The 24,291-nt window shown below is 42.0% G+C and overlaps 2 protein-coding genes across 5 annotated transcripts in view; one reads left to right on the forward strand and one right to left on the reverse strand.

Moving 5' to 3' along the window:
- ZAR1L (zygote arrest 1 like) overlaps window positions 1-7,111 on the forward strand; it is a 64,579-nt gene extending 57,468 nt beyond the window's left edge. Inside the window, exon 4 of the mRNA XM_073894720.1 lies at window positions 6,499-7,111. Within this exon, the coding sequence (XP_073750821.1) occupies window positions 6,499-6,510 (12 nt within the window). The 3' untranslated portion in view covers window positions 6,511-7,111. The remainder of the gene's footprint in view (window positions 1-6,498) is intronic.
- The window catches only part of FRY (FRY microtubule binding protein), a 447,132-nt gene that overhangs the window by 13,498 nt on the left and 409,343 nt on the right, over window positions 1-24,291 (reverse strand). For 3 of the 4 annotated variants that reach the window (XM_073894719.1, XM_073894717.1, XM_073894718.1), the window contains 8 exons: window positions 22,845-23,045; window positions 22,134-22,295; window positions 19,273-19,439; window positions 17,650-17,839; window positions 12,575-12,724; window positions 11,349-11,447; window positions 9,170-9,253; window positions 1,000-1,017 (listed from right to left, as the gene is read on the reverse strand). In XM_073894719.1, the coding sequence (XP_073750820.1) occupies window positions 1,000-1,017; window positions 9,170-9,253; window positions 11,349-11,447; window positions 12,575-12,724; window positions 17,650-17,839; window positions 19,273-19,439; window positions 22,134-22,295; window positions 22,845-23,045 (1,071 nt within the window). The remainder of the gene's footprint in view (window positions 1-999; window positions 1,018-9,169; window positions 9,254-11,348; window positions 11,448-12,574; window positions 12,725-17,649; window positions 17,840-19,272; window positions 19,440-22,133; window positions 22,296-22,844; window positions 23,046-24,291) is intronic. The other variant, XM_025875084.2, reaches the window with a different exon arrangement.

The raw sequence follows: 24,291 nt of genomic DNA on the forward strand, positions 1-24,291 counted from the left end.
TGGGCTCTATACTTTGCCTGTTTTACTCTAAGAATGAGTTAGCTCCTAGGTGGTGGATGGCAAGTCTGTGGAAGAAAAGAGGAGCCTTCACGAGATAGAATTTCATGGCTCAGCAGTCACCAGGGAAAGTGGGTTAAATATGTGGCGTCAATGAAACATGTCACTGTTCAGTGTTCAAATGTGGTTAAGTAAGGATAAATAGGGCCTTTCTTTTGCTAATGGACTATAAAGAACTCAGCTCAGAATGGAGAACTTCTGAGGTCCCTTAAAATTGTTCCCCCAAATCAGTTTAGGGAGAGAAATGACAAGAATGTAAATTTAGGCTTTAGGAAGAATATCCAATTAATAGTGCTAATAGAATTTTGATCCTAATTGTTAAAAGTTACGAAAGTCCGGGCTAAGGCTACGCTCAATGAAGTTTTCTTTCTCTTGTCCTTTCCCTGGCTCCTGGGGGGAAAATAACAATTCTAGATTTAGACTGATTTGATCTCTCAATGCTGATACCAAACACAAGTTTAAAGAAGTAGCTACACTCATTAGTTAACCCAAACTGGATCTTTGGTTTAGTAAAGCATTTTGTTTTTTGATCATTTAAACCTTTCTTTATGGAAATCTTTTAAAATCTGATGTAAAAGATAACTGCCAGAGACTTGCAGATAAATAAAAAAATATTTTTTAAAAACATAATGTTACCTTCACAAATTTAGGGTGAAACCTAGCTATGAGAACTCCGACCTTTGTTACGTGTTGGATAGTACTGGTTATTACTCAAGATATCCCACTGATAGTATGAGAGTTCATAGCAACTTAAGTTTCTACTTTGGGACGAAAGCAGCCCAGAATGCTACTAATTCACTGCATGTCTCAGTCTACCAAATAAAATAAAATGAAACGCAAAGGGGAAAACATGCTAAGAGATAGAATAGTAACTGTAAAAATAAGATTTGTTATGGGTCCATGCCTAAAATGGACAAAGAGTATGAAAGAAAGTTAACTTACTGCAAGAGATTCCATTTGCTACACAGCAAGCATGGCACAGGAAACAAAGGAAAGGAAAGAAAGTACAGGGTCAGTGTAATGCATGCAACGGAAAGCATGGCCCTCTTCCAAGAGCAGAACCGTCAGCAGTATTAGCATTTGCTTGCCCAAACTCGATCAATGGTTGCACGTCTCGTACCCATTCAACATGCACAGCGGTCCAGTTAAAAAGAAGCTTGAATGGGAAACATATCACTGAAAAATAATTGGTAATCATTTAGACTCTCTGATTAGTTGGTTTAGGTTTTGTCAGTCTTGGAGACCAGAAGTCAAAACTTTTATTGCTTGAAGGTTTTAGTGTTTAACTGTGAATAATATGTGAATGGAGTAAAACTGGGAGGAGACCAACTGAGTAATCTGAAAGAACTGTAGCCCAAACAAATTATACTTTTGCTACCTGTTAGTTAAGGCAGTCTTTAATCCGTTTCACTTCCTATCTGCTAAACTATGACAATCCAATTAACATAGAATATAATTAACAATCTAAGTGGCTTTTTAGAGTCAGATTGCCTTCCTCGTTAAGAATATTCTATAGGACTGTGAGATATAGTCATTTCAAATGAGTAAACTTAGTCTTATACTCCCAAACAAGTGTGAGATACAGGTAATTTTCTTGTATTTCATTTGTAATAATTTTGTTCTCAATTTCTAAAAGTAATCTAGAACTGGTGGGTAGTTTAGAATAATATAAATTTGTAACTGAGCCATGTTCAATTATGGCTTCCATTTTTTGGTGTCATCATATCATGACCATAGACTTGGCTTTAAGGAAAGTGTGGGTATGTTGGAAAGATGATCAGAGTCTGACAGAATATTAAAAAAAATCAATTTGGCCATTCCTAATTATGGATCACTATACCTGGTTCTGGATTTTCAAAATATTTAAAGACATATCTAACTTAGTTTCTAATCCTTAATAGGAAAATCGCTTATTTTAAAGCTCTTTCTAAAATAAATCTCTGGGTTATTATCAGTTTAATGTATTATATTTAATATATGGTATACTACACACACAAAATAAAACTATCAAATTATTTATTAGTATCTTCAGACATAAAGCCCCACCACTACCAACCCCCCTCAACACCTTCTCCTAATCTCCGAGAGGCTCTTCTTGCCTCACCTGTTACTAATATCCTACGAGTTGGGCACACTGATGACTACTGTATTATGTTTATTGAGTAGTTTTTTGGACCTTGGCCATGAATATCTTTCAAAGCGTTGAAAGATGAATACATTGAAGCCTGTGACGCAGATTACACAGTGTGAGGTATTTACTATTTTGAAGAAAACTTTATGCCTAGACGTTTTTATGACCAAACCTTAAGTACTGAAAAAACTGCTATCTTTCTACTGTTTTCCAAAACAAGGTTGTAATCCAAGAAGGTCATCAAATCAGTTAAAGCAGAACGTCCTCTGTTCAATAAAGGCAAATGAGACTTTTTGACTCCAGCTTAGTGCTGAGGAATTTCATTGTCCATGAATTCCTCCCACTCAGCTCTCAAGGCACAAAAGTGTATTTCTTGGGGGATGGCCAACTTGACACACACCAGTTCTCAATATCCTTCTTAAACGCTCCTTTTTAGGTAGGTTGGTGCAAGCCGCCTTGCTATTCAATATCTTAGAATCCTTTTCTAGGCCACAGGCCGGGGCCTCATTTGCATTTAGAGCTCCCCAAAAGATAGTGAAAAATACCTTTCTAGGGGGCGATTTTATGGCAAATGTTAAAACCTTTTATCCCTCTTGTGCTAATGTTTTCCTGTATCCAGATTTTAAGAATAATCCCTTCCTAAGTCTTTATGAACATATTTATGTTTTGGTGACTTAAGATTCTTTTGAAAATGTTATGGGAATGGCACCATTTTATTTGGTCAGAAGGATTTTCTTCACGCCCTGTTCCTGCGCTCCTAATATAACTTGATTTATAAATTGGATTTAGAGGTATGTTTTCTCAAAACGAGAAGATCAAGAAACCAAGACGTTAAAAACTGATCATAGACAGGGTAGCTTAAAAGCCGAATAATCTAATTTTTGTTTGTTAACAGTAGCATAGCCATTCTTGCTTCTCTATATTCTTCTCTAAGTGAGTTCTATGCTTAGGACATAGCCAGTCAGGCAAAAATTTGAGAAATGTTTATCATGACAGAAGATGAGCCACAGCGTACTGTAATAGCTATTGCTTTCATCATAGTTAATCTCTGAAAGCCACTGGTTTAAATTAAATGGGATAAAATTTAGACAACCTAGCCTAAGAATACATAGATGTATCTAATCTCCTAAGTAGGTATAATCAACATGTGCTTGGCTGTTGCTAATATCACTTGGGGCTGGCTCACTGATGAATATTGTATTGTGTGTGCTGAGTAGTTTTTTGGACCTTAGCCATTGGGTATCTTTCAAAGCTTTGAAAGACAAATACCTTTAAGCCTATGATACAGATTACACAGCCTGAGGTATTTACTATTTTTAAGAAAACTTTAACGTCAGCAGACACTCCTTTTCAGTCAACGCGGGGAAGAGGATTCCTTACGGAAGAGTAACTGACTGAAGGGTGCTGTTTAATGGGTTACAGTTTAACTGCAGAAACTGCAACTTTTCTTGTTCAGTTTGTTTAAGAACAGAGGTTGCAGGCTTCTCGTGCATAGTGTCCAAAAAAGACCCTAGTAGTTGGAATGATGATTGGAATATAAGATGAAATGTAGTTGGGCTAAATGTAAATGACTGCACTTGAGTGTGAAGAGTCAAATGTTCAAGTAGTGCTCAGAAATACCTGTTGAATTGGGACTGTGCCAACTAAAATCACTTACAATGAGTGAAATGGAAACATCTCCAGCTTTGCCAGGGCCAGCCCTACAGGACCCTGGAGGTGAGCCATATTCATTAATTGAAAGGCTAAGGCTCGTGCTGCCATCCAGAGCACTTGGAGCGGGGGGTTCTTCTTCCCGACCCACGTTTCTGTCCACTTAAAACTATCTAGTGGTAGCCACTCCAGATGAATTCCGCAGGAAATGGAGAGGTCGGTGGAAACCCAAATTCTTAATGAGAAGGGCTGTTGTAGGGTCATGAAGAGTTTTGTCCCTTCTGCTCAGGGTGAGAAAACATGGGTAAAGCAGGGTCTGCAGATCAGTGAAACTGCTCTCATGAGACACATGCAGATCATACTCCTTGTCTTAAATTCTATTTAGTGTATGCCGTGTGTTATTCTAGAAGAATGGCTATTATAACCACCTGGAAGCCTAAATCATTGACTAATCATGCCTGTCTTTTAAAATAAGCCTTCTCTCAAAAATACTTCCCAAGTATTAGAGACATTTTTCTTTTCTTTAAAGAAAAGAAATTCTAGAGAATTCTAGAATTTAAAGGAATTCTAGAGAATTCTCCTCTAACAAACACCCGAGTGAGCCGGTTCAACAGACAGGCGCTTGCATCTTTTATACAGAGAGATGTTTCTCACACACGCAAGAGTAACACTCTCTCAAGCGGGTGCTAATGGGTGGCCCATTTTTCTTGAAACACACAGCCCTGTCTGTCTGGCTTTCCACTTCTCCACTTGGGGGCCTTAAGTACAGCGACACATTCTTCTATTATGAGAAAAACAGCAGTCCAAGCATCATGATGATTGGCACCTGGCTCTTGCCTTCAGGATTAGGAATCAACACTGCGGCGGGAAATGGTGGACAGCACACCAGAGGGGCAGCTGATGTTCAGCCCAAGCTCGCAACCGCCATATAAGAAGGCAGGCCCAGTGTTGCTGGCTCTTCTTTTTCAGAGATGGCATTCTGTTGTGAATGTATGCGTATGTGTGGACAATTTTAATTTTTAAATGTCAGGCCAATTAAGAAAACATCATACAAGCTTAATAAAACATGTCTGTGAATTGGGTTACAAGTGTACAGGCTACCAGTGTAACCTTTTTATATTATTTTGATGTCTGCAGCTTCATGTTAAGAATACAAGAGAAACTGGAAAATAAACATTTGACACCCAGCAAGGAGTTATATTCTCTTCTACAAACCTATCCATAGTGACTTCTCACTTATGCCACTTGTTTGGAATGACCAGAAATCAGCTTGTGGCAATGACCGTTTGGGGCTGGGTAGGACTTGGGGGTGGGAAGACTCCATATGCCTGCGTGTACACCATCACCATCTCTGGCAGACTGACCTAAGAGCTCAAGAATTTATTTTGCTAAATTCAGTAAGCCAAGTTACTAATCCCTTCCTAAAGTACACACTTCTCTGAAACAGAAACACTCCTGTAATAATCACTGGCAGGTTTACTCCCCAGTCTGCATTCAGACACAGATTCTATGAATCATAAGGTCACTTCCCATCCCCATTCCACTTGCCTCCATGCTCAGAATAATTGGCAACTTCAAACTGTTCCAGAAGACAGGGAACCTAACTAAACAAACGAGTTGGAGAGAATCACTTGAGGGTAAGCTGTCCTCTGAGGTCAAACATTTGCTGGGTTTGCTTTGGGACAGAAGCCAAACCGTAGCTCTAATTAGCAAAATAATATCTCTGCCAACTCTGGACGTAAGATTGTTGTTTCAGTGGAGTGACACCATCGTCCATCCTCAAGGCCCACCTTTAGTAGCGTGTAAAGATTCCCCCCCCCGCCTTTGCCCTCATGGCCCATTTTTGGCCTTGTTGGGAGTGTTCTCTGCGATGGGAACACAGTCTTCCTCATTTCTACACTCCCCCCTGTGCCTAGCCAGACCTCACATTCAGCAGTGGTTCAGGTAAGGTGGGTGGGATTAGAGAATGTGCGGTTTGAGCTGCATGCCTGGTGGACAAACTACTTCCAGGGTCTACTAAGAAAACAGAGAATTTAACAGTATCCCGACGATTTAAACAAATCACCCAAGCCTTGCCTGAGTCAGTGGGAGAGCACCCTCTCCAGTAGATAGTATACAATTTGCCTTCCAGACCAGCTTCGACCTCAGAACTGTCACATACAAAGGACCAGAAGCTTCTTCTTCAGGATATTTGTTCATTGTCTGGGTTCTCTGGTCATCAGTGTGTCCATGAGCCACGCAGGGAAATTCTAACGCACTGAGCTAATACCAGTAATGGGAAGAGAGCTGGGTTGGTTTTGCAAAAATGCTGGAAACATCAGACTCAGAATTTGGCCTTAATGTTGACCTTTTCCTAGCAAGCCCACTTTCCTCCCTGCTGGGTGTTTTATGCAGGTTCCTAAAACCATACAGACTTTTAGACAGATGCTGGAAATTGTCCTCTATCCTTTTTTATGTGTATGTTTTTACCTTTAAACTAAGAGAAAGTATGAACTCTGGGGAGGGGAAGAATCTGGCCTGCAGAGGTAGCCTCTCAGCCTCAACTTTCTTATCTGCAAAATTGGAAAAACCATTCCAAGGACTGTTGTAAAAGATCAAATGTGTTTTTATATGTACAGTGCTTGAAAACAGTTTCTTCTTTCCATGTTTGTGTTCTCCAGCCTTTATTATAATGCAAACAGAATTGACACATATAAATACTTGAATGAAGAAATGAAGTCTAAAAACAAGAAAAGGGATGAGAAGAAACACGATTACAACACAGATGCACAGAAAGGGGGAGAAAAGGAGGAAATGAAAAAGAAAAAAAACGGTAAGAGGTAAGAAGATTAAGCAAAAACAAGAGAAATCTTTCTTTGAGGGACATGGAGAAGAAATGGGGAAAAAAGGGGGCAACTGAACAAAAGAAAGCCACAAAAATAAACTGTAAGCACAACAGAGACACATAGTTGAAAATTGGAATGTTTGGGGAAGAGGATATTTAACTGGAAGTCCTGAGTTCTTAGATTTCAGCAGGAAGCTGTAAACAAATGAACAAATAAATAATAGATTTTGTTTTAACCCTCATTCCCCAAAATCTGCAAGGTATTAATGCATTCTCCTGATGGAGATTTGATTATAGAGAATATAACCGAATTAGATGATTGAGGGTAAACATTTAGATAACTATTTTTATAGTCCTAGACAAACTGTTTCATGAATTAGACTAGGTTTTTGCTAATTGTAAGTCATAACTTGGTAACTTTTCTCTGGACTGAATTTATTTTAATAGCAGAGTATAGTGGAGGGAGGATTGAGCCTGGAATCAAAAGGTGCGGGTGCTACTGGGTGGCCAAAAAATCTGTAACATATCCTGTGTGTGTGTGTGTGTGTGTGTGTGTGTGTGTGTGTGTGTGTGTGTGATGTAGTTAACGCGGTACTTTTGGGGTATGCTCATGGCACAGGTTATTCAGTGAAAATCAGAGTCACAAGTCATTTGAGGTAGCACATCACAGATACATAGGCAGGGACTGATGGAAAGGCTAGAGTCTGTTGTATTTTGAACTGCACATTCAGCTATGCTTACTAGAGACATCTCATGTGATGTCATAAAACCCATATTTTTAAAATGTAATATAGATACACCATTTGTTATGTACATTTGCCTGTTTCCAGATGTTGCGGCCAGGCCATGTTTTAGCCCGTTGCCTATCAACCATGAAGCCTTGGACCAGTCACTTGGTTTCCTTGGTTTCCTTATCTAAAATGGGGCTGTTGCTGTCTGCCCCGCCTCCCACGCCCCGGAAGATCAATGACGACAGGGATATGAAAGTTTTCTGTAAGACACAACGTGAAATAGAATGTCCTCAAGGAGGGCAGTGATGTGGAAATGCAACCCACATGTTAGAACCCTATCTAGATATTTCTCAGTCTTGTAGTTTGCTTGTTCAATCTCATACCTCTTCACTAACACTTACCAAGGGGCTCACCTGGGGACTCACCCACAGCAAGGATAGTTACTTTCAGGACAGCAGACTTGTTCAAAACAATTACCAGATTGAGAACCACTGGTATTCTGTTGAAAATTTTTACCCCTCAATGTTTTTTGTTTGTTTGTTTTTACACCTTAGTAAAGCACTGTGTGTCTAACACAGGAAGATGGTTTCTCATCCTCTGAAGGGTGCACAGTCCAAAATGCTTTTTTCAGTAGTGGTGAGGTAATGCCAAGGTAGCACCTCTGCCTGACTGGGCAGCAGCCTCCTCACCTGACTTCCCTAATCCACTCTGGCGCACTTCAGTCTGTTTCCAGAGTAGAATGCAGGAGCCTGACTCTAATCCTACCCACCCATTAAAACATTTCAGTTGCCTACCACTGCTGTGAAGATAAACACCCAAGCCCTGCACGGTCTGGTTTCTGCCAGCTTCTGCTGACTCTTCTCAAGCTTTTCTCCAAGTTGCTTTCTACACTTGCAGCCACGCAGGCTCTCTTCAGTTCTTGCAAAGGGCCACGTCCCCTCCTGTCTCAGGGCCTTTGCACAGGCTCTCTACTCACTCCCCTTCACTTGGCTACCTCTGGCTCACATTTGAGATCTCCACGGAGACGGTACTTCCATGGAGAAGGCATCTCAGAACTGCCCTCCCCATTTGGTCAGGTTCCTTTGCTACCTTCTTGCATAGCTTATGGTTCTTTCCTTAATAGCACTTGGTGCTGTTTGCATTATATGATTTTTTGACTAATGTCCGTCCTCCCTGACAAGATCGGAAGCTCCACAAGTTCATTTTCATATCCACCATGTGGACCACATAGGAGGCACTTAGTACATAACTGCAGAATGAATGATTTTAATCCATTCATAGTCTTCTGCCCCACCGCCTTGACAATACAGCACACATTTACAAGCCAGCTGGTCTGACATGTATATTTAAAGCAATTCTAAATGAGAAAAAAATCATATCTGTGTTAGAGTGATTGCTGAAAGGTCAACAAAGATTTCCTTCACTGAAGAAACTAAGTGATTCGGTGAAGAATGAATGAAATCTGGTTTTATATTCTAAAGGAAGAGCAGATTTATTTATTAGGGAATGATTAGTATAGTTAAATGATGTCCAGCAAAAAGATCATTTTTATACCTCTGCTTTTCCAAAAAGAAGACTCCCCTCCCCACGAATCCCATCAACACACAGTCATGCGTGGCCTGAACATCCTCCCGTCTTACTCTTGCTCTTCTTGTGAATATAATGGGGTGACCCATTGCACGGCTTCCTTTCTCATGCTCTATGCTTCTCGGGTGGGTCAAAATCAACACACGCTGTCAGGGCATGGAAAGATAAATTCTAACAGGTTTTCATTACCTTTTCTTCCGAGTCCCCTGGCTGACAGGTAATTACTCCATCTCTTGATCCTCCTGCAAATGTTGCCTTGCAATTTGCAAGCCACTGTTGTCAGAAAGAGATGCAGACATAGGTAAAATCAGTGATGTCCTGAGAACATTTTTCTCATCAGTCCTGTCAGGGAAAATTGATGAAGCTTCTAATGACAGTAATAAAAAATTTTGCGGTAATGCCTTTTTGAAATTATTTTTTTCTGGTTGAAGATAATCTATTTGAGATTAAAATATCTTCATATGGGTTCGGTGATGCTCATTTATTTATTTTTATTTTTTAAAAGATTTTATTTATTTATTTGAGAGAGAGAGAGACTGAGAGAGCACATGAGCAGGGCAGAGGGAGAGGGAGAAGCAGACTCCCGGCTGGTGCCTGACACGGGGCTCCATCCCAGGACCCTGGGATTATGACCTGCGCTGAAGGCAGACGCTTAACTGACTGAGCCACCCAGTACCCCTTATGATGCTCATTTAAATATATAATTTCAGCATTGTGATAATAACATTCCTGGAGGATGGTTTCACCAGACCATTCCTCTTTTATGTATAAACTCGAAAAAATCATATACAGTTAGACACCTTTCATATGATTGAGACTGGGAGATAAAACCAACAATTCCTCACAGGCTGGGGGATTCTGGACCATGCAACTAGACTCATGGCCCACCTACCTCTCTGTGATATTGGGTGGCTTCTGTGGGGGCAGGTCTACTTCAATGTAAGAAAGGCTATTAAAATAACAGTTCAGCTATGTAGAGATTCTGACATCCTTAAGTATCTGGGATAGTAACTAATACAGATAGTAACTAATACAGATGGAAAAAGGAACCCCGGGGCACAAAACAACAAGCACTGAAGAACTGAAATTCACATCTGACATCAAAAGATTGGTTTGTTCACTGAGAAGAATGGAAGGATTATTTTTATTAACTGATGACGGAGAAGGGGGAAAGCCATGACCAGTAAAGCCAAAGAAGTAGAAGACAATGGGAATTGTTATAGTAGAATGTCAGAACTCTCGCCCTTGGGTAGATCATGAAAAGATCAATAACAACAATAACAACAAACAAAAAACAAGTAACTGTATAATGAATGTCTTCTGTGTATGAGGCACTGTGCTGGGCAGTTTACGTAGGTTATTTCTGTTTTAAAGGCAATACTGTGTTGTGTTTAAGCACATGGACTTTTGAATCCCATAGACCTGGGTTTCAATACAACTTTCCACCTCCTAGCTAATGAGGACAATAATAGCAACTCCAGGGTAGTTGTGAGCATTCCATTATTTAATTTAAGAGATATAACTCTGATCAGGTTGTTGGACACGTAGAAAGGACGCAGGAAAGGCTACATGCTATGACTATTATAATTGTTATATCCTTACAACAATTCTGCAAATTAGTTATTATCACTGTCTTACAGATGACGAATCTGAGATAAGGAGGTAAGTAACTTATCCAAAGTCACTAACCCTTAAGTAGCTGAACTGTGATTTGAACCCATGTCCATCTGATTTCAAAATTCATGTCTTTTCTATAGTGTTTGGCATATTATAAAAAGTGTCCCATAGATATTACACTCAATTGCTTGTCAGAAATCAGGGGCTCTGCATGCCTGGTTTCTGGATCACTTCTGTCTCTAACATTTTACAGTCTAGATCTGTGAAGGAAAAAAAAGAGTAAGGAGCAGGAGTCGAGGCCAGGAGAAGCAATGAGGTCAGGGATAGGCAGCTACTGAGAGTAGTTAAGAGGAGAGAGCTGAGATCCACCCCATCTATGTTCAGGTGAGGCAAACACTGGAAGGAAATAAATAACAATTTTATTAAATCTCTGAGAAAAGTTAATGACATTGACAAGGAGACAAATTCAAGCAGATACTCATGTTTTCCAATTTCTGGGTAGGGAAACTATCGGGATAAAAATGAAAGCTGAAGACTTCTCATTTGTAGACATCATTTTTGTATCATCCATACTGTTGACAGTTCTAGCACTATTCAATTGGAACTGTAGTCCCTAACAGAGGAATAGATGAGGTCTGTCTTCTTCCAAAGATCCTATCTTAAATTAATCACAACACCTCCCCAGGGCTCATAGTGGTGGGGTTCATTTGATTTTAACTGAATGTATATGCACAGAAACACAAAAACTTACCGAGAGAGTGGCTTCTTTTCTGTTGTTGTAAGTATCCAAATATTCTTGCAGTTCTAAAACACTGAACTTGAGTTTGTCCAGAAGTCCACAAGAAAGGAGCTAAAGACAGGAAAATCATTTGTATTAAAACAATCAGAAAGATAACCGCACACAGGCGTGGCTACAGAGAGAGAGAAGAGAAATATATTTAGAAATAATGCAAAGTGAGGACCAGTGGCTCCATTTTTAGTAAGCTGTGCAACGTGTAATTTTGTTCCACGATCAGCCGCAATGGCAATTGACTACAAGCTCGCTAATCCAAATCTCCCATGAAAATATTGTTTTCTCCATATCAGTATAGACTTTCAAATCTTAACAAGTGTCTGTAGGAGCTCACGTTAAATATCTCCATTTTATGCATGAACTCTAGTGCCTTCATCTAGTAATATTCCAAGTAGTGTGAAGACAGACCTCCAAATAGACTTTCACACTGATTTTATAGTTAATCTGAACTTTAAATCCTTTAATATAGAATGATTTCTCTTACTGTATTCCCTGCTGCAAGGTAGCTAACCACCAAGTTCCTGGAAAGACTCATTCTTCAGAGACTTTTGAAATCAAAGCACATCCGCGTTGGTTCTAAATTCAGTAATTACTCAGCATATGAGATGGTTGTGTGATATGCATGGGGGCATGAGCCCCCAAAGAGCGCACCCGTCATGCAGGCTTAGAGTTATATTCCTAAAGTCATGATTTGGCAGTCAGCCAGAGGATGCTTTAACCAACTCTCAAACTCATCACTTGCTGTTTGGGCTGGATGAATCCCTCCAGGGGGCGATCAGTCTCCACGCGAGATTTGGGAGTGAGCAAAGTGAGGACATACTGCCTCTGGAGCCCCATCTGGCTGGCCAACCTGGCATCGTGGGGACAGGCTAGGTCAGCTCTGGGGGGTCACTCACCTATTCATGGCTGTCAAAGCCAGAGTTATTGGAGAGAGGTGCCAAGGACACGGAGGGGGCACCAAGGTGGATTTTTCTCCTGATTCTCTGAAATGACTTGGCCTTGGCTGGTAATGTACAGTCATTACTATGCAGACTCAGGCCTTTGGGGGTCATGTCACAACATGGGGCTTCTCGCAAACACTGACAGTATCTTTCAGACAAACCACAACACAAGCATGCTTCCTGGAATTTCCACACCTTAGTAAGCTGGGCTAGCCATTTGCTGCCAGAGACTGGGGTACTCACAGTCTCAGCATCCACGAAGAGTGTAGGGCATTCAGAGCAGGAGGTGAGCATCTGAGAAGAGCTGACAAACTTGGACCCGATTCCCCGGAGATTGTCTCCAAGGTAACTGGCCGCATCACAGGTTAGGAAGCAGAATCTTTTCTGAATATTCTGCAAGGTAAAATAATTACCATTTGTAAAGGGCAAGTTTTAACTTATGCACTAGAAAAACCTATTTTTTAATCTTTATAAAAATATCAAATGAGTGCAGGTCCTTAGGTAGAGGTGGGGGGGGGGAGATAGGGAGTAGGTAAATAATCACCCAGTGTGGACCAAATTTCTTCCTAAAGTGTCATTTCCCAGAGCGTGGATGCTCTTAAAATCTTTTAAATAAATGGTGCTTTTCTTTTTGCTGGTGGTTAGTGCTGGTCAGCAACTTGAGTCCTCCTCACTTGTTTGTCAGATCAGTGAGAAATTACTCAGATTACGTAAATGTGCTCGAGTTAGAAAAGGTCATGAGATGTAATGCTTTTCTGTTCCCCAAGATCACAGCTTCCTGAGAAATAGCATCAAAATAGTGCCATTTGAGCCTCTGAAAAGTGGAAGTAAATGCTATGTGGGTCTGGAATAATATCTCCCTCTGAAAGCGCGTCTGCTCTGGTGTCTTTAAGTCTGTCCCATAGTGGTGCTTATGTAGACTCATTAATCCTCACAACCGGGGAAAGAAGTCAAGGTTCAGACCTGACTTGCCTAATGTCATGCAGCTTGTAAGTCACAGAGGAACGATGAGCCTGACTCCAGAGTTCATACTCCTTCCACAAATCGACAAAGCTTCCTAAGAGCTAGTTTCTCCTATACTGCCTGAGGACAAAACCGGAATTAGGAAGAATCTGAGTCATGGTGCCTGTGTCAGTGCCAAAATGGGAACATGTTCTAGCCCTTAAGCTTCCAACACACAGTATCTTTAACAAAAGGAACACAATATTTAACCAAAAAATAATTCCAGTCCTAGGCATTGGCTTTCCTCAAAGAGATGTCATACCTTTTGAGTTGTGGAATCAAATCCAGGAGAAATCCTCTCTGCCCTATTGGGAGGAAAGTAGATGTCCCCCAACAACAGCAGGCTGATTCTTTATGCTTTATATTAGAGAAATGCCAACCATGTTGCATATTAATGATTTTTTACTTCATATACATGAGAATTTTGGCATAATGCAGAGCATACATATGTCTTTATGGGGCTAAGTTAGTTTTATGTACAGTTAGAAAAAAATTAAAAAAAAAACGACTGAATGTTAGAGCAGAAAGAACGAGAAATGCCATGTCTAGCATCATACACCTAGTTGAATGGCAGAGCCGGGAGTAGCATTCAGGTCCCCAAAGAGTTTGGGGTTCTTTCCATTTGACCTAAGGATAAGGTGAGGTCTGGGAAGCTATCTGTCAGGGAACTTGAGAGCCTCTTATATAAAGGCAGGTGATATTGAGGGGATATACACTCATTTTGTCCTCACCTGACTTCCGTATAAACACATCACATCATTTGGAGGCACTGTGTGATACCATGACGACATCCTAACCCAGGAGCAGCAGGAAGGACATATGATGGCTGAGACACTTGGAAAGATGGTCACGCTGGACCATTGGAAATCAATTCCTCATTTTTAAAACCAAATTATTTTGGCAATTACCTCCTCTCTACCCCTCCCAAATCCAACTAAATACAGGGAAATGTGGCCTTCAAACTCACAGGAAAATGTAGGAGAACAGTAAACAGACATGGGGGGGACATGACAACAGCTTAATAGACTGCATGCCTGGAATGTATTTCATTTCCAGCATATTGTATTAATACCTATTTTGTGACTCATATGGCTCTCAATCACATAGCATTTGATAACAGTTGAGAAAGTTCTTAAGGCTCAATGTAATATGTTTTCTTAAGATTCTATTTATTTGAAAGAGAGCGAGTGAGAGAGCACAAGTGGGGGAGGAGTAGAGGGAGAGAGAGAAGCAGACTCCCCGCTGAGCAGGGAGACCGATGACAGCGCTATCCCACAACCCTGAGATCATGACCTGAGCTAAAGTCAGACACTTAACTGACTGAGCCACCCAGGTGCCCCAAGGCTAAATGTAATATTAAAAACTGAAATAAGAGGTACACATTTGTATGATTATTATTGCAGATAAGCTACATAGGGATTAATCTAATACATGAATGGAAAAATAAAGTTCAAACCCAAAAGTGCCCCCTACCCGAGGGCCCAGCCTCACCTCCCAGCTCATGGGACAACCTGCTGGTCTACTGTCATCAAGTCACATGTCCGTTTAAGAATTCCACTAAAAAAGATTCCCATTTATTCATCCTATGTTCACTGAGCACCTACTGTGTGTTAGCAACCATGCTAGCCATAAGACACCATTACTTGCCCTCTTGGGGGGAAACAGATAATAACTAATTCTCATAGAATGTGACAAGCATGACACATGGAACCACAATGTGCTTGGGATCCCAGGTGACAGAATGGGAGAAAGAAAGGAAGTCTTCATTTGCTGCAGTGAGCTCCAGTGAGGGGTTTGTGTGTCGCTGGGAGTACAGCTGAGGGCCCAGGGGACACAGGCATGCCGGGCAGAGGGAAGAGTATTGCTCAGGATGTGAAAATTGAGCACAGTCTAGTGACCATAATAAGAAAAAAATTACTACAACAGCCAAACTTAAATTATTAACCATTGGCCATTATTTTAAAAGAGACTTCAGAATGATATTAAAAATAAATTCCTTTGTTCCTAAGTCCTTAACAAGTAAATTTGCCTCAAATGGTAACTTCCTCATGGTTTGTTTTAACATTTCAGTCTGGCTCAGTGTTAAGAGTGTTTCTGGAGTTCTTATCTCTCAGCAAACAATTGTTTTTCTCTCTTAAGCTTAACAGCCCCTCCAGCCTCCAGTTAATCTCAGATACAACTTTAGTTTGTCCAGTCGACTTTCTCAAAGATGTCGCTGAAAGGAGACTGAAAACTTGGCAGAGAGCAGCACAATAACACTGAAACTGTAGCTGTTAGTACTACTGGTATATAATTCTCCAAAAAAATGGGTGAGAGAGCTATAGCAGGGGGCGTGGCAGGCAGAGGCAGAGGGAGAAGGAGACTCCCTGCCGAGCAGGGAGCCTGATGCAGGACTAGATCCCGGGACCCCGGGATCATGACCTGCGCCGAGAGCAGACACCCAACTGACTGAGCCACCCAGGTGCCCCCAGACTTTACTTTTTATACTAACTAAATTGCGGCTTCCTGGGTTGGAAATTTTTTAAGGCAGATGATTCCACTTTTAGTAGAATTCCTGATTATCCTGCCTTTCCCTTCTGCCATGGCTCTTCTTAAGGTAATCAATGAGTGGGCCCATCCCTCAGGCCAACCAGGTTATGGTCCCCCTTTCATGATATACTCAACAGAACTCAACCTATAAAACAGTGTAGAGGGGTTCCACTCTTGTCTGTCCATTCACTCGCCCATCACTCACATCTACTGGAGGCTGGAACTCATTGTCCCTTTCCATGTTTCCCCTGTATTATTAGTGGCAATTCTGTTTTGTGGGTTATCAAATACAGGTTTAGAAAAAAATGCTGAAAGAAAGAAAAAAATGCTAATTTCCTCTTCATTATAGGAAATTAGGAACTTGAAAGAAAGTAAAAAGAAGGGGGAAAAAAGACACCCATAATCTCATCACCCTGAATAAACTATAGTGAACTGCTAGTATATAATCTTCACTATTTTCTGAATATTAAAAAAAAAGTACTGTACACACTGGTTTTTTAAAACTAGTTTTCTCTTAAACTCTATGGTAACTATGTTTCCATGTCAGTCGATCTTCACCTATAACCTCATCTTCCTGGCTGAGCATTATTCCCAGCCCTGCTACTTTCTTAGGATCGCCTTCAAATAAAGCACACAGAGCCAGTTAACTCCAGTGCTGACAGAAGACCTTCGGGGTTTCTTCATAAAAAGCCGCGTTTCTCTTCTTTTGCTGCCTCCCACCCTCCACCAATCACTTGATGAAATTTGGAGTAAAAGTTCAGAACAGGATACATAACGGAACTGACAGGGATCTGCACACCAACAGACAGGCAGGCATCAAAATAAACCTTCAAGCACCCCTCAGAAATCGAGTTCCCTCCATCTCTTTGGTTCAGCCATTGTTGTAAGTGTGTTTGGGGATAACAAGTGAAATCTGAAGGTGTCCTCGCAGAGACTGCTACATTGAGCCGTGGGCAAGATGCCACAGGTGCCTGGCTGAGGGACTGAGAGCCAGCCTGCCCTCTGCTGGCCACACTCGGTACTGCACCGGTCTGGAGGAAGGGGCCTCTGTAATTTGCGCACACCCTGTCCGGACTAAGCAAAGTATGACCATTCATGTGTTCAGAAGCATCTACGTAGGACACGTTTAAGGAACTCATAAGGGGGAAAAGAGAGAAAAGACAACAAAAGGCTAAACACGAATAATGAAGAAAAAGGAGAGATAGAGGAAGTGTCTTTAGAGAAACAACGGGATGCAGGATAGGCTTGTTAGAAGGTACCACTCGATGGTTCTGGTGTCACGGTTGCCTGGGATGGATGACATCCACAAAAGCCAGAACAACAAAAGCGAACAGCACAGGGTGACTGGGTGGCTCAGTTGGTTAAGCGACTGACTGCCTTCGGCTCAGGTCGTGATCCCGGAGTCCCCGGATCGAGTCCCACGTCGGGCTCCCTGCTGAGCAGGGAGTCTGCTTCCCCCCTCTGACCCTACCCCCTCTTGGGCTCTCTCTCTCACTCTCCCTCCCTCTAAAAAAAAAAAATAAAATTTAAAAAAAAAAAAAAAGCGAACAGCACGTGGACTGCATCCTCGCGGCGGGGGGTGGGAGGGGGCAAGGCCTTTGCAATACCAGTTTGGGAAGGTTGTGCAGATTACGGTTAAACAGAAGAAAGGCTGGGGTCAGAGGCAACTGAGGGGTACCCGGAGCAGAAAAGAGTACAAACCCAGAACGAAACCACCACGCCTCCCACCACCGGAAGCTAGCTGGCCCCGCTACGAGACGCAGTCCTCCGGGCGCTGGGCCCCGTACCTTAAACAAGGAGGAGAACACATGAAATGTATACACCGCACAGGAGCCGTCCGAGTCGCACATGAGCTGGTTGATGTGGCTGCGCCAGGCTTCCTCTGCGTCGTCACAGGCCGCCGGCTGGAATGCAGCAAGGATGGCCGAGAAGAAGGGCGAGGGCGGGGGAGAGACGCCCCTGTCACCTTCTCCAAAGCTGGGAAAGAGGAAGACAACCCTGTCAACAAGTGCCGTCTTCGTCCTCCCCCCGGGGTCGCCTCCCTCTGGCCCTGCCGGCTGTCCCGGCGACGTTGCGTCGGGGACTCAGCTCTCCCTCCCCGATCTTCGGAATTCTCCTCTGAATCTAGGAAAGAGAATTTTCACCTCCAGAATTTCTGGGATTCCTCCCCTTCTGACTTCCTTTATAGTGAGTCGGGACCCGCCCCCAGAGCCTCCAGCACCGAGTGCTCTTGCTTTCCCAGCCGCCGATCCCCAGACAGAGAAACATTACTTTTGGCACTTTCGCGCCTTTTCAGCTTTCATTAGGAACCATTAGAACACAGATTTGGAATCTGATTTTCAGATTCCACATGTACTTTGTGGGAGACAGTATTAATGGCTGCACATGCATGAATGCCCAGGAGCAGGGGGTGGAGGGAGAAAAGGCAACGTAAGGACAGAGAGGCGGGGTGAGAGGCGCAGAGCCCCCCGGAGGAAGGGAAGATAACGCGACCACAGGCGAAAGGTCAGGTTCTTCTGTAGGAATTGTCACCTTCAGCTTTTCCTTCCAAGGACAGACACTGCTCACCATAACAGAAGGTCTTTGGCCATTATCAAAAGCTCCATAGTTCTTGTCCACATTCAGAAGAGAGATTTTAGGATTCTTTCTTCTCTAGAAGTAAATCTCTAGCCTTACCACTTGTGATTTTTTTCTAGACACTGCGTTAGTGCGTGTGTGTGTGTTTGTGTGTGTGTGTGTGTGTGTTTTTTAAGCAGGCTCCATGCCCAGTGTGGAGCCCAACGTGGGGCTTGAACTCACAACCCTGAGATCAAGGCCTGAGCTGAGATCGAGTCAGCCGCTCACCTGACTGAGCCACCCTGGCGCCCCTGCATTAGTGTTTTTTATCTATTCCTCTCTATTTCTGTCTACTTGCGTTCTCTGACTAGATCTCGCTGGTCTCAGAAATATCAGCCACCAGGCTGAAAGCCACCCACTTAAAAAAAGAGTAGGTATTTAACTTATAAAGAGCCTCTTGTTCTTGTCTTTTAACTCGAAGTGGAAAGAACTCCTCATTTCCAAGGTTTGCCAGTCTTGCTTATCTTCAAAGCTTGCAAGGCTTGGACCATGTCCCCAGGCCCCTCTTTGGCTTTTGAGTTACTCTATGGCTTTACGTTGCTCGGTGTTACTCTGTGTTACTCTATGGCTTTTAGGAGTCACTACGTGAATACCCCTTTCAGTTCCGCACCAGGCCCTGCACCCAGGCTGGAGGACTCTGACCAGCTGAGAGCCTTCGGAGTCGGAAGTCGATTCGGACTCCTCATTAGGAAGTCCCGGCAGTGCCCGTGTGACCTTTCACCTGAGATACAGTGAATGTGAGACAATGTGCCAGGTACGCCGTCACCGCTCATTTCCACCAAGGGCTGCGTTACCTAGCGAGAGTAAACGGGTCCAGTCCTCTGTTGCCTTTTTCTTCTGCCTCAGTCATATCCAGGCTGAAGCTACCACTGCATTCGAAGGTTGCGGGGAGTTCATTGACAGAACTGGACAGGTCGTCCTCATGCACGGCCGTGTCCTCCTCCTCCTGGACGGCTTCAGCCTGGAAGAAGAAAGAGAGGAAAGAATCCCCCCACTTGGTAAGAATATATTTGGGAAAATCTATTCAACTAAAGGGAAAATAAAAGAGACCAATCCCGAGAGTAATAGAAATCGGGGGCATTGATTTTTCTGGCTACAAAACAGTCCCTTTCTGTAACTGGACTCGGGAATTCTCGGAAGCGCTGTTCATTCTTTACGTTCTTTTCAGTCTTGCCTATAGTGGTTTCCAAAGAGGCTCTTAGTAGATTGCCATATTTGATCCATGATTACGGGAGTATAAATGCTAAACTTAGAAAAGACCACAGAGACCCCTTGGTCTAGCCCTCACATTTTATAGGAAACTCATGTGTGGGAAAGGGACTTGCCTGGCACCAAGTAGATAAATCGGGGCCTTTGGATTTAGAGCTCTTTCCACTGTACAAAACTTGCCTTCTAAAGCGAGCCTATCCAGAGGGAATGCTCTGACACAGGACTCCTTTACCTATGGAAACTGGAATTTAGAATCATCAGTGGCTGGTATACTAAATGCTCAAGATAAACCTGCAGGGTGCATGAGTGGTCCATGGTTGTTCACTGAGCCAGCCATGTTGATAGGCCTTTCCATACTGGAAATCCTCTAAGACCCATTTACATACATGCTTTGCTCTTGGAACCCCCCCCCCCCCCGCCGCCCCGGAAGATAATGGATAGGAGAGGCTGCTCTCACATTGTTGTAGAGGGAGCAGCAAAATGCAAGGGCTCTCGGTCAAGGCAGAGCTGGGATCAGTGAGGTGCCGGAGAGAGACACAGCAAGAGCAATGGAAAAAGAGGCTGGGTTTGAACGGGGGCCAGGGGGACTCAGCTGGAGAACTGACTGTTCTTTATGAGAGGAAGGAAGGCAACTGGGTTACAGACCAGAAGAGGAGAGGAAGACATCACACGCACATGTTTCAGTGAGTCATTTTCTTAAAACAAAACCAAAGCCATGCAAAAAGGAAATCTATATGAATTTGAGCATTATCACGGGTTGCCGGCTGGCCACCCAGTTGGTATTTTGAATCTAAGATTAATAGAGAAATTAAGAGGAGTGTTTAAAGATATGTTAGGGAAACAAGATAGCTCATGTCTTTGAAGGAATTGCTCATAAATACTGAGTTTCAGAGGCTTATCCATATCTGCTTTTTCCGGCTTTTTAAAACTACAGTGGTGCCAACAAGACTGGCTGCTGGTGACTGGTCTGGGTCATTAGTGTACATAAACCTAATCTATTAGGGGAGGGCTGGGTTCTCACAAAAATGTCCTTTATTTTCCCTTTCTAACATCATGGCTGTATCGCACATTGCAGAAACCCAGCTCAGGTGGAAAACAGAGAGAGCCTTTCAGAAATCAGACTTAGCTTTTCCTTGATTGAATTAGATGATTCCTGCCTGAGTTCCTAAGTATATTACCACTCAGGTAGTGCTTTCTATGAGAAATCTATGTAACTTGGCAATCAAAACAGAAAAATTGAGAGAATGTCTATGGTAAGACTGAGAAATAGCAAATGCTAATAACTTCACATTTATTTTGTGATGTCCTTCCCATGATATTTAATTTCTTAATCTTAGGATTCTGGCATTTTGATCTCAGACAAGTTTCCTTTCTTTCTGCACCTTTTTTGGCCACAAAAGGGACTCTGCTGACTCTGAGAATCCAGACTGTAGTCCTTTCGCACTGAGGCTCTCTTAGAAATAATTCTTTAAGCTTCAACATTTTTAAGTGATTGCGATTTGGTTGGCTGTCCTTGGTTTAAAGTACCTGGACCTCAGATCTGTTTTAAGTGCGCTGTAAAAAGAGTACACAACAGCCAGTATTATATTTTTTTCCATTAGAAGTATCAGAAAGAATATACTTTTATACATTTTAAAAATTACTTTATAACCTTCTCTTTCAAACTTATACTACCATAGCAAACTCAGGATAAAGGACACCTACTACCAACAGCTATTTTGGTATTTGTAACATAGAAAATAAAATTCTATATTAAGGGCCACATATGTGGGCACTTATGTGAACACAGTGTGGAAGTGGATAGTTTTAGGATTAGAATTAAAAATTAACAAAAAACGAAATATACACTGTTAGCTTTTTAAAGCCCTGACTTTTTAAATAAGAAAACTGTATCCGTTACTTACTTTTCTCCTCTGTCTGGCTAGGACAGTTTTGTTTAAATTTGGCATAATATTGTGATTAACACTGAAAATTCCAGTAGTATGCCAAAAGGCCAGAATGGAGTCAATGTACAAATTGTATAACTGGTTCCTACATAGGAAAAAATTTCCCCAAGTACATGCAGACACCCACACCTCACTTAGCATATTGTTTTATAAAAGTCATGACAAAGAACAGCAGTTCCCAAGTCACAGCAATCTCAGACATACACCGATTTGTTTTGCCGTTAATCAGCAGTGTTCCTGCTATATGGAAAATGCAAAATGTCTCATTTGAATGAGACCTCAAAGCAAATCTCTTTGAACCACCAAGAAGATGGCTGCTCATTTGTGAGGGTAAAACAACTTCAAAACATAGGCTCAGGTGCACAAATTCAGTTATTTCAAAAAAGTCAGAAAGGAAAAAGATACAGTCCCTCCACTTAGAGCCCCCTAAGATTTCTCAGAAAATTGGAAGTACTTTTTCTTTAAGAAAACTATAATCATAATTGCCAAAATCTCTTCACCTTGGAGCCCTCAGAAATCTGCAGATTATTCATATCGGACAAAGACGCATCAAAGCTAGCCATTCTGGTGTTAAAGGAATGAGGATCAGCAGGGGTCATGTCACAGGCTGTGGTGAGCGATTCCATGGGATTAGTCTCCTCAGAAGGGGAGCGAGTCATGATCTGTAGAGAAAGCAAAGCAAATAAAACCCAGTGTGGAGTTTCTTTAAAAGCTCAAATGATCCTTTACATAAGAGTACAAACCATTGCCCGAGCTTGTTTTTGGGTGACAGATATTATTTAACGTGCATATTTCACTACTGGAACTTAAACCCAGCAGCTGGTGTAGGGCATTAGGGCACAGAACTCTAAAACACGAACACTCATACTTGCAGATAACCACATCCAAATGTCCATTATATTTCCTAAAACTTCAGATGTCTCAGGCATTTTTTAAAAGATTCCAGCCTCATAAAAGTTATTTGAGGAAAAATCCAGGCCTTAATGGATCTGATGGTGTTCAAGGCTTCTAACAAATACCCGAGTGTTTGTGTCCGGTTGCAACCTATAGACAAGAGGCTTGTTACCATCAGTTAGACACTACCTGATTTTTTCAGATGTTAGTTTAGCAGCTGTGCAAAGTTTCTTTAGCGGCAACTGGAAACCACGCTCCTGCTTCGATTACAAAAATAAACCTCCCGTTTCCCATGGTGGGAAGGTGGTCCCACTTACTAGGTCGGAGTGCTCCAGGATCTGGCTGGTTGTGAGGTCCTCCTCTTCGGAGGATTCATCGGAGTCCTCGTGGTTCATTTTATTTAGGCTGGGAGACCTTCCTGAAAGTTGGCGCTCCTCCAGAAGCTGCATATCACACTTGTCCAAACTGTCCAGAGAACGCCTGCGCACTCCCCAGTTGAAATTGTCCATACTCTCACCCTGAAATCACACCATCAGCGGGTTTTTATGCCAGAATCTTCCTGCACTCACACCTTCACACATTTAATTAGTCATAGCTTAGAAATAAATGCTTTCATTATGAATTTCCAAGCTCTCATCTACTTTGGTACCAGACATTTTGTTTACGTGATGTGAAAGGTAGTAAAGCATAATATTTTCACCTAAGTGCATATTGAATCATAGGTAGAAGTGATTACACATTTCTCTTGGGCCTGGTGGGTAACACCATGTTTTTTTAAAAGGTGACTTTGGTCAACTCTGTAATGATCTAGGTTTCCAAAAATCTGTAAGAAAGAGACCATTTCTATTAAAACAACCTCCAAAGAGGTGAGGCCCCTCCCCGGCCCATTTAGTACTCTTTTCTTCGGAAGGAGAAAAAGTAGGAGCTATGCTGTAGCACATTCCACATCCTTCCGGTATTAAGTAGAAGAGTATTAGGTAAACATTCCAGCCTGTTCCTGCTACAGCGGTTTTTGCAGATCAAATGCAGAGTTAAAAGAATATCTGAGAGCAGCTGGGCGAAGTCTGATGGATCATGCACTATGCACAGGCCAGAGCAGCACAGCTTAACTTTTGCTTTAGGCTCATCTTTAAATAATTGTCCTAACATAGAAAACAGTTGCTTTCCTGGACCTGAAATGGTTGACTTGGTACCAAGCACTAATGCTGACTTGTACCTTTTCATTTCTGAGACCTGCGCTGAGTGACAATGCAGGTGTTAAAGCTTCTCATTGTATCCCAGACTTTCTCTACCGACCATCTGATGTTAAGTAAGTGTATTTGTCCGACAAGAAAATCTTTCTTAGAAAGTAATTTGGGTTTTATTTCTTTCCTCTCTGTTAAAACAGGAATAAAGGAAGAGAAATAGCCCCTTGATGAGCAAGTTTTAACCTATATAGATAGGTAATCTGAACAAAATCTAGCCCAGAATCCTTTCATTTAGAAGTCATTTGAAACACTGTCTGATGGTTCGCTGAAATAAAATAACTTTCTGGTGAGAGCTCAGTGAGTAGCATAATCATATAATATGAGAGATGTAAAATCAGTTAAAATTATGAGCTTTAAATTTACTAATCTTCCTTTGGTTTAAGGATCTATTTCTTCTGGATCCTAATGAAGCAAAACTTGCCATTCTCATAGATCTCTCATATAATAGATGCTTTAACTTTTCTGAAGTCTTTTTTGGCTATTCATGGCAAAAGGCAATAGGTAAGAATCCTAAACA

This window comes from Callorhinus ursinus, unplaced genomic scaffold (assembly GCF_003265705.2).
Source record: "Callorhinus ursinus isolate GAN/ISIS: 27379988/994484 unplaced genomic scaffold, GSC_fseal_2.0 scaffold7, whole genome shotgun sequence".
Lineage (NCBI taxonomy): Eukaryota > Metazoa > Chordata > Mammalia > Carnivora > Otariidae > Callorhinus > Callorhinus ursinus.